This window comes from Amyelois transitella, chromosome 14, assembly GCF_032362555.1.
Source record: "Amyelois transitella isolate CPQ chromosome 14, ilAmyTran1.1, whole genome shotgun sequence".
NCBI lineage: Eukaryota > Metazoa > Arthropoda > Insecta > Lepidoptera > Pyralidae > Amyelois > Amyelois transitella.
The window spans coordinates 10,518,160-10,529,377 of record NC_083517.1 but is presented as its reverse complement, the minus strand read 5'-3'; the positions used below and the strand labels follow the sequence as shown (position 1 = coordinate 10,529,377).

The 11,218-nt window shown below is 42.7% G+C and overlaps 1 protein-coding gene across 1 annotated transcript; it reads right to left on the bottom strand.

Moving 5' to 3' along the window:
- Positions 1-880: 880 nt before the first annotated feature.
- On the bottom strand, positions 881-11,121 carry LOC106132245 (transportin-3). The gene is made up of 11 exons (XM_060947613.1): positions 10,854-11,121; positions 9,875-10,765; positions 8,992-9,171; positions 7,822-7,985; positions 6,755-6,968; positions 6,180-6,335; positions 5,387-5,610; positions 4,637-4,957; positions 3,563-3,732; positions 2,133-2,376; positions 881-1,598 (listed from the first exon to the last, which is right to left on the bottom strand). The coding sequence occupies exons 1-11, from the start codon at positions 10,965-10,967 to the stop codon at positions 1,538-1,540; spliced, it is 2,739 nt and encodes a 912-aa protein (XP_060803596.1). The 5' UTR covers positions 10,968-11,121; the 3' UTR covers positions 881-1,537.
- Positions 11,122-11,218: the final 97 nt, after the last annotated feature.

Genomic DNA, 11,218 nt, shown 5'->3' with positions numbered 1-11,218 from the left:
GCCGCAGTGTGATGTCTTTGAAGAGTTTCTTGTATTACAACTTGGTGCGGGCCCGCTTAAAAACTGCGTTGTTATACAACTATAAAGGTTTATAGTTAAATAATTAACTAAAAACTATCTTGAAATATTAATATTACATAAAATACGTTTGAGTATTTCACCACTAGTCCACAATTTTTAATCAGTTAAATCAAAATTCTTATAACAAGATACATTAAGTATTGCTTGCGGTACGAATCACTTTCGCTAAACTATAGCTATATCGGTATTACAGAAATTGAATCATTCATTCTTAGTTTTGATCAGATTTAGTTGTTTGCCTGTGGTACTGTGGTTTATGTAATTTACTGACAGAAATATGATTAATTACACCGATCAAAAAGGGTGTGGTAATCATAGGAGAAATTTTAGCAGAAAGTAAATATTCTCAATAGTAAATTTAATTACAATGTAAAAATGTATGAAGATATAGTGAAGAAAAACATTTATTTTGAATCACTTTCACCAAAAATAAAAAAAGAAATCTGAATATTTATATGTACAAAACACTTCCGTTACTCAGTGACTCTTATCCAAAAAGAAAGACCCAAAACATCTTCATTAAATTGTAATATTTGATTCATTTTAATGTACAAAAGCATTAAAAAAATATTAGTTAAATATGTTGTGAAGGTGTTATCACCTTCACTTGGCTTGGCTTGGCACTTGGCTTATGCCAATATGTACTGTACATATAATGCCTGGTCAATTTGATTATTTGAATTACTATTGCCCAATTTAACTTTCATTTTGGGCATTTTTAAAATGTCCGAGCATTACATATGTATATAGCCCAATTAATTATTTCATCCATGACACATATATATATATATATATATATATATATATATATATATATATATATATATAATAATATTTTTTTATTGCAGAAATGATTTCCCTAATTGAGCGATTGCCTCGAAATGTGGGTGATAAACCCCGTTACATAGAGATTACATTTCCTAGAGAAGAGGCCGGAATGCAATTCTAACTAATGTATCATTTTACAATGAAAACGAAACTACGTTGTCTGAAAATTTAACCTTAAAGGAGACTGTTAAAAGAACTAGAGAAACCAAGGAAAAGAAAATAAAAATAACGGTAAATAATGAAAGAAAAGCGAGGAAAAGAGTGGACAGATAAAAGTTAGAAAGCGGACCCAGGGCCCCGAAACACTGTTGGTGAGGGTGCAACCGGGAACGCGCAGAAATGAGATTTACAGATAGACTGATAGTGTAGTAAACGCTGAGGAACTGTCATTTAAAGCCAGTCAAAAAGATTTTTCTATTTATGGTGTGCCGTATAACAAAAATGGCGTCGAGCGTAGCGCAAGCGCAAACCAATTCTCGAAAAGTTTATTCGTTTTTTGTAAACTCTAATAACTTTGGTTTAATTTTTGACAAATACCACAGGCAAACAAATTAATATTGTATATAATTATATATAAATTTATATGAGTTGTTCGCGGAGCCCGTGAGCCCCCGGCCGGGGCTCAACATTATCGGTAGAGCCGAGCGAAGTCTCGGAGGAGACGCGTCATCTCTTTGCATTTTTCTGTCCTGGAAAATAAAAAGGATATTTTACATAGAAACATACATATAATTACGTCTATATCCCTTGCGGGGTAGACAGAGCCTTGAAAAGAGTGATAGGGCCACGTTCAGCTGTTTGTTTGTTAACGATACAAATATGACGATTCAAAAAGTGACAGTTTGCTAGCCCATCGCCTAAAACAAGAATCCCAAGTATATAAGCCTATTTAGTCGCCATTTACGACATCCATGGGAAATGATATGCTTATAAAATTGCAATCCTTTTTTTTAGGCGATGGGCTGGCAACCTGTCACTATGCGAATCTCAATTCCATCATTAAGCCGAGCAGCTGAACGTGGCCATTCAGTCTTATCGGGACTATTGGCTCTGTCTACCCCGTAAGGGATATAGACGTGACCATATGTATATATGTACTTTATTTTACAAAATAATGTTAGAAGCATCATCTACCAATCAACCATATTCTATTAAGTCGAACCACACGGCTCACACAAGGAAGTACCTAATTCCATACAACCACCCAACCAACCACCACGTACCTCATAGCGCACTGATGGAACTGCCAGCACTGCACCTCGCTGGGCGCGGCCGCGCGGTCACTGGGTAACGCCGCCAGCGCGCCGCGCAGCCAGTCCAGCCCGCGCGCGCGCTGCCACCCCACCAGCTCCACCAGCACCTCAGCTACTTCAGACAGCATGTACGAGTGGAGGTGCAGCACGCTGGCTTCTATCAGGCTGGCGGTCAGCTCGGGGCCGTACGTCGATATCGCCTCGTCGGCTAGCGCTGTGGGAAGATAAATACGGAATTTATTTTATGTATTTCACATTATTTGTTATAACGATTGACGTCCGATGGAAATGCTGCAGTGTAGTTTGTTCCGCCGCTTCTTCTGCACATGCGCTTTGGAAGCGGTAGTTATGTGACGTCAATAAGTGATACCTTGTTGGATACATTTTGAAAATAAATCTATTCTATTCTATTATCGGCAAGAATAAGTTTATGAAGAGGGTTGATGGGCTAGCAACCTGTCACTATTTGAACCTCAATTCTATCATTAAGCTAAATAGCTGAACGTGGCCATTCAGTCTTTTCAAGACTGTAGGCTCTGTTTACCCCGCAAGGGATATAGACGTGACCATATGTATGTAAGAGGGTTGATTGCAATAATGTAGCAAAAGAAAAGATGGAAAAAGATGCTGATGGCAACACCTCTAACAGCATCAGCTGGCTTTGAGCAGATCTTGCAGGAACTTCCTGACGGTTCAGCTCGGCTGTACAGGTGATGATAGCATCAGTTAGACACTGTTGTCTCCGCCTGCCCTGTAAGACACATGCGGCGAGGCACCTCTGACGGCGTCGTGGGGGTGGTGGCTGGCGCGGAGCAGGTCCTGCAGGAACTCCATGGCAGTCCAGCTCGGCTGTAGCAGTGACGATAGCACCAGCTAGACATTTGGCTCCGCCTGCCCTGTGAGACACACGCGGCGCTGCCCTGTGAGACACACGCGGCGCTGCCCTGTGAGACACACGCGGCGCTGCCCTGTGAGACACACGCGGCGCTGCCCTGTGAGACACACGCGGCGCTGCCCTGTGAGACACACGCGGCGCTGCCCTGTGAGACACACGCGGCGCTGCCCTGTGAGACACACGCGGCGCTGCCCTGTGAGACACACGCGGCGCTGCCCTGTGAGACACACGCGGCGCTGCCCTGTGAGACACACGCGGCGCTGCCCTGTGAGACACACGCGGCGCTGCCCTGTGAGACACACGCGGCGCTGCCCTGTGAGACACACGCGGCGCTGCCCTGTGAGACACACGCGGCGCTGCCCTGTGAGACACACGCGGCGCTGCCCTGTGAGACACACGCGGCGCTGCCCTGTGAGACACACGTGGCGCTGCCCTGTGAGACACACGTGGCGCTGCCCTGTGAGACACACGTGGCGCTGCCCTGTAAGACAATGCGGGGAAGCACCTCTGACGGCGTCGTGCGGGTGGTGGCTGGCGCGGAGCAGGTCCTGCAGGAACTTCATGACGGAGGAGTTGGCGTCGCGGTGGTCCAGCTTGGCCGCCAGCGCCGCGCACTGCGCGATGGCCGGCATGGCGCCCGACGACAGCAGCTCCAGGGGGGTGCGCTGGAGAAACCTGCAGAGAAACCGGTGCAGTGATAGAATAGAACAGATTTATTTTCAAAATTGGATACAAAGTATCACTTATTGACGTCACATCACTTAAGTCTTATCTAATTATAACTACTACCGCTTCCAAAGCGCATGTGAAGAAGAAGCGGCGGAACAAACTACACTGCAGCATTTTCACCGAACGTCAATTTGCAAATACAGATTGCTTAAATCTAAATCGTGGACGAATGCACATTGTCTACATTAAAAAAAATAATGAATGTTGAACTAATTGTGAAGAATAGAATGAATGTAATACTAGAATGATCAAACACGAACTTTCTTCTTCCACCTGGCTTTAGTCCTGGTCGCATCCTGATCACTCTGGAGAGGAGCCCGGGGTATGCCTTTGACAATGGATCCTGGATTGGGTAAGTCAGGTTTTTGCACGAAGCGACTCCCGTCTCATCTCCGCAACCATTGCAGGGGAACCTATTCCGTTTTCTAGATTGATAACGGTAACTCAACCAGTGGCCTAAATTCAAATTAAAAATTTTTATTCATTTTATTCATTTTTCTATAGGATACTACATATGATGGTACTTAGAAACTTCTGGGCCTAGGACGTTTAAATTTGTCATGTAGAATTTCCCGAAATTCCGGTGGATGTAATAATTTCTTACCATACATAGAAACACGTCTATTTTTCGGAGGGGTGGGCAGAGGCTGCACCTTTTCACTTGCTATGATTTTTATATCTTTTTTCGCTTCATCTACATTCTTCTTCATATCATCTCATCGGTTTAGGGTACTTTACTTTTACTAAAATTTGCTTTAATAAATGAAGCATACCTACATAGATAGATTTTAGGTTTTGAAGGTAAAGACCTTCAAAGCTAAAATGCACCAAAAACATGTTAACCACTCACCGTATACACAAGCGGAAGAGATCATCGACTGTATCGGGGTTGTCCTTGAGCCCGTTCTCCTGCTGCAGCAGCTGGAAGGCGCGCGGCAGCAGCGCCTGCAGCAGCGCCAGCAGCGGCGCGCGGCACGCGGGCGCGGCCGCCAGCTCGTCCACCAGGATGCTGGCCACGTACAGCACGCACGAGTGCGGGCGCCGCGCGTACAGCTGCTGCAGCGCGGGCGCCAGCGCCGGCAGCAGCGCCGCGCCGTGCGCGCCCGCGCAGCGCAGCACGAAGCGCACGGCGCGGCACGCGCGCTCCACCACGCGCGGCTCCAGCGCGTGTCTGCGCGCACACACACACATACGGCACTGAGTGGTCTGCGCTGCTCGCGTCACAACACCAACCACACCGATTGCAACTCGATACTTAATGCCAGTAATTTTACTACTACTATTAGTACTGAATAGTATAAAATTAATACAACAAGAAAAATCTATACATTTAAATGGCAAACCATAATCTACTTGTGATGTTTTTCTCACTGTTTGAATGTCAACACTCAAAGTCACAAAAGAGTCATTGATATACATATAATGATGGAATTGAGATTCAAATCAAGGTTGCTATCCTATCACCCAAAATAATCCCAAGTTTATAAGCCTATCCCTTCTTTTACGACATCCACGGGAAAGAGCTGAAGTGATCCTATTCTTTTATTTGTAACCGCGAACCAACTATACGAGAAAACAATAAATCCAAAAAAGCACTGACTTGGTGAGAGTCTGGTGCAGCACCGGCCAGGCGTCGCTGCAGGCGGGCAGGCACGGGTGCTGCGGCGCGGGCGCGGGCCGCACGTCGCGGAACAGCGCCGCCAGCCGGTCCAGCCACGCGGCCGGGTCACTAGCGGAGCCCCGCGCCGGCGGCGCGCCCGCCTGCAGCAGCGCCGCCAGCCCGCGCAGCTGGAACGCGGTGGCCTCGCGCATCGCCAGCGACAGCTGTTCACGACGACACACGCGTCAGCGAGGGTTGTTAACAGTGACAGTGACGTCACATAGTGGCAGTTTTTGACGTTAAACATTGAAAATACATCTTTGAATGACGTTTCTAAATCAATCTCACGCTTTTAATTATTAAAATTAATTTATTTTGAATTCCTCAGCGTTTTACAATAGAAAATATTCATTTCAAATATACTGCCCTGGTATAATTAAAATGCCGTTATCTGCCAAATCCTTGTTTTAAGTAAAACGTCAAAAACTGCGTTAAAAATTTAAACTGATGCCATTTATCAATGAGAACACCTATTTATGACTTAAAGGTACCAAAAAGTCGTATATACAGATCGAAAGAGATTTTTTTTTCTTATTTTACTGGTAAAAAAGGTGTAAATCCTGATGTCAGATAACGGCATTTTAGTTATACCGCGGCAGTATAGCTGATGTCCAAATTTCAAGTAGGTAGCTTCTATGATAGACAAAGCGTTAATAAGTCAATCACCCCTGTACCTTAAAACAATACAATATGAACGAAATAGGCAATAGATGTGATACAGCACAATGTATACCTGGTCGGGGGGCAGGCTGCTGATGGCGGCGGCCAGCGCGCGCGCCAGCGCGGTGGCGGGCGGCGGCGGCAGCGCCAGCCGCACCGCCAGCCGGTTCGCCTCCAGCAGCAGCGGCACGTGCGCACCCGCAGACGACCGGCACGCAGAACAGATGTTCTGGGGATGATTTACACATAACGTACATACATATAGTCACGTCTATATCCCTTGCGGGGTAGACAGAGACAACAGTCTTGAAAATGCTGAAATGTTTAGCTAGGTCAAACAGGCAGTTAAAATGAGACACAAGCTCATTGGTTTGACAAGACCTTGTGAATAGACCGCTTATCTCTTTTCTTTTAATATATTATGGTTTTCGATTTTTAAAACCAACCAACCAAGTTTTCAATTAAAAAGATTTTAATATGACAGGAACTCGGATTTTAATATGACAGAAGTCGGGAATATTCCATTCTTAAAACTTACAGTACAGCCCTCGTATACTCAAGTATTGCGATAATACACAACTTTATTGTTTTGATGGCTGAAATAAATTCAAATATATTGGATTTTTTTTATTAGTTGACAACATTTACCTGCAGAGCAGTAGCGGCTGCATACGCCAGCTGTTCCTCTTGCAGCGCCCGCACCAGGAACTGAAGGGAGGGCTCCAGGCCCGAGGGATGCTTCTCTATCCACTCGCACAGCTCCCCCAGCAGCAGGATGCAGGTCTTCCTGACCGCTATGTGGGTGTTGTCGGGCATCGAGAGGATCGCCTCCACCACTTTTGGTACGTACTCGTATTCCTCGCTGTGAAGAAGATGCATATATATAAATTTATTTGCGCCAAAAATACAACGGTAGTAGTACACCTCTTACAGTATTTGGCAAGGAATTCTTATAAGTATAACAAAATAAAATCTTGACAGTCTCCATTTCAACTAAAATAAATATATAATCACGTGGGGGTTAATTACCCCCAAAAGGGATAGAGACGTGATTATGTAAATTACATAAATACATAGATATAACCACGTCCATATCCCTTGCGGGGTAGACAGAGCCAACAGTCTTAAAAAGACTGCTAGGCCACGTTTAGCTGTTTGGCTTAATGATAGAATTGAGATTCAAATAGTGACTTGTTGCGCGTCTGTCGCCTAAAATAAAAATCCCAAGTTTGTAAGCCTTTCCCTTAGTCGCATTTTACGACATCCATGGGAAAGAGATGGAGTGGTCCTATGTGTATAAGTCCATTTAAGGGGGCAACATGAGGATGAGTATATATATAAGTAGATAGTATTATAATTTGACGGCCTCTGTGGTGCAGCGGTAGTACGCTTGTCTGTGACACCGGTAGTCCTGGGTTCGTATCCCGGCCAGGGCATGATGAGAAAAGAACTATCTCTGATTGGCCTGGGTCTTGGATGTTTATCTAAATAAGTATTTGTTATTACGTGTAAATGTTAGTATCTCGTAACACAAGTCTCGAACTTACTGCGAGGCTAACATGAGAGTGATATGATCAATTATGATGAAGCGAAGGAAGTATGCAGAGATCGTGGCAAGTGGAAAGAGGTAGTCTCCGCCTACCCCTCCGGGAAAGAGGCGTGATTTTATGTATGTATGTATTGTATGTATCATGAGAGTTGATTAACAAACTCACGGCACTATGTTCTTGGCGACCGCCTGCATCACAAACAAGGCAGCCTCGGTCTGCTCCCACGATATGTTCGCTTGGAGCGCTGTGAACATCTGTCTGAACACCGAGCTGGAGCCCACGATGAACACGACGTCTTTTATCAGGCCCATCACCTTCATTCGGAACTCCTGGAACAATGAATAGAATAGAATAGATTTATTTTCAGAATTGGATACAAGGTATCACTTATTGACGTCACATAACTTAAATCTAATTATAACTACTACCGCTTTCAAAGCGCATGTGTAGAAGAAGCGGCGGAACACACTAGACTGCAGCATTTTCAGTGGACATGATCATTCATCATCTACACTGTTGAAGCTTGAGAACCATGAAATGAAATGATATATTCTTTATTTACTTGTAACATGGTACAAATGGGTGTTAAAAATATATGTGATCTTACATTATTTTTAGTATAGTATTTCTAGCTGTCACCGGAAAACGTTGTTTTGCCATATAAATAATTTTTAAGTAATTTCTAGTTAAAATAAAAATGTTAAGAGTGGACAACCCTTATCACTGAGGGGTATGAAAAATAGATGTTGGCCGATTCTCAGACCTACTCAATATGCTCACAAAATTTCATGAGAATCGGTCAAGCCGTTTCGGAGGGGTACGGGAATGAACATTGTGTCACGAGAATTTTATATTTGGATCTCAGAGGTCTATACACCCCGGATTTTTAAGAGGCTTGCGTGGGGATATAAATCCAACACGTAGAGGCTTGATGTTATGTTTTGCATTCCTGCCAAAACCTGTTTATTTTTATTAGTTTCAAGTCAGTTAGTTAGTTTAACTGTCAAAACTATACCAAATAGGAAGTTTAATGGAGTTTTAATGACAATTGATTTTTATAGACGTAGCTAATTATCTGCATTCTATTAATGTTAAAATGCTAAAGTTTGTGAGTATGTATGAATGGATGTTTGTTTCTCTTTGACGCAAATACTGCTAAACCGATTATGATGAAATTTGGTATGTAGGTAGCTGTAGACCCAGAATATTACTTAGAATACACATAGGCTATTTTTTATCCTGGAATTTCCAGCAGTATTGACTCAACGCCGGCGAAATCGGGATGGGAGAAACTGTGGTTACATAACTTTAAAAATAAAATAACCTCATACATACAAAGAACTCGTCTCCTTCATCAGGCAAATTGGGTAAATCCGGTTCACACTGACAGTGCCTCGCTAGAGCTTCGATCAGCCTCTCGATGTGGGGTTTGAACGTATCCGTCAGCCCCTGGTAGTCGTTCTGATACACCTCCTCGGACAGCCGGTACCATAGGTTAAAGGTGATTTCAGCCACCTAAAATATATAATAAACTGTTAGAACTAATTCTGCATTAGCTTTCTCTGATTCACACACTGCATTTTAGGGTTCCATAGTGTAGTAAACAAGGAAACCTTGTAGTTTTGCCATGTTTGTCTTCTTCTTCCTCCTGCCTTTAGTCCGGGTACATCGTCACCACTCAGGAGAGGAGCCCGGGGTATGCCTTTGACCATGGATCTCTGATTGGGTGAGCCATTCACTATGTCTGTCTGCGGTTTTACTGAGACACTAAACAGAGGTAGAAAGTTTTAATTTGGATGGTGTATGACCTCGATTTCGATTCGACACCCCTTCAATAAAAATACTGTTTACTAAAAAAATACTGCATTTCATCTTTCCACATTTTCCAGTCAACTGAAGACTTATATCTCATATCTTCAGATCTAAGACTATAAATAACTCTATTACAGAGCTATAATTGGTCAGCCAGGTGGCTTGCAATGACTGAACGATGCTCTATAGCTGCAACCTGATGCTTATAAGTGTCACTACTTTTTTGTACTCACACCAGGGGAAATATATAAGAAATGTTCAGACACTAAAGTATCTGATTAACTAAGTTGGTTTAGCTAAGTTAAGATCCTAAGCCACATGTTTCTCTTTTAAATCAATTTAATCTCTTCGGTTTGTAGTTTTATTAAGTTTTAGATATAATATATAAATTAGTCTTGTTACATACCTCATAATCATGATGTCCAACACAAACCAAAGCCAGTTCTAGTGATCTCCCAGCAAAATGACTTGTACCAGTCATTGCTGATGAAATTATTTTCTCTAGAAAAGTTTCTGCCAACTCTGTAAACACTCTCGCATAGTTTGCCGCTTTTTCTTCTTCCTCGTGAGCTACGGCCATGTGGTAACTCTCCTCCAGAGCCGATACACTTTCGAACAATAACCTCTCAACATCTTCATTATTATTATTATCCTCTAAACAATGCAACAATGCACATATACAATCTGAAGCTGCATCATGTAACGTATTAATAGAATTGTGATCACGTAAAACTTGCATGCAGAATGCTATAACGGCATTATTGGGCACCTCTTGTATGTTCACTGCTCTCACTTGTATCCAAGAAGTCATACATTTAATTATCTTCAAAGCTACATTTGTATTCTGTGAACTTATTATACTGTCCTTGAGAAAAGTAGTCACTGTATAAGAATTTGACCTTAATTCTGATTTGATACTTTCTCGCCTATTTTCACCGAGCTTAAGACTTGATGAGTCTATTTCTTGAGGTAGTACTGTTAAGATTTCTAATAACGCGAAGTCATTTTTATTTGTAAATGATTTTATAAGATCACTTACACAGTTTTGCCAGGCAGGCATCTGCAGTGCTAAGTCTGCTAGCGCCAGGCAAAGCTGCGTTAGAATCGGCGAACTTGTGTCTGGTGATGTGCCCTCTAAATGGGCCACTAAAGAGTCTCTTAGTGATACCACAGCCTCTGAAGACAATTCAGATAAATTATGCTGCACTTTCGACCTCATAGTCTGCGCCGCAAAATAACACGATTGAACATCTTTCTTCCGTTGTAACAATTCATCAGCTATTTTCCAAGAATGTATCTGAAATTATTGGCTCATATTAATCCATGACCTGATAAAAGGTAAACAATGAAACACTGTAATAAAGAAACGGACATGATCTACTTACGGATTTTTGTACGTCTCCCAGCCAAAGGGAGGCTTTTTCTTTTTCATTAGCATTGGGGTTATCATACAGTGCACTAATAGCCTGGTAAATGGTGTCCATAGAAGGGACCTCCATAATTATGCCACTAAAAAATAAAACGGCTAATCTTAACACATCACTCTCTTAGCACGAATTTCATTCAATATCATACTAAAACGTGGAAAACGACAAAAAAATAATCAAAATCAACAGCCACTAGCCGACTTAGAAAACGCTCGACTCGAGTGAAATTAAATTGGACCATAGACACGAATTGATTTGGCATTGGCATTTGCCAATTTTGACAAACAAACATTCAAATGTTGTGTTGTGTTGCCGCCTACCGT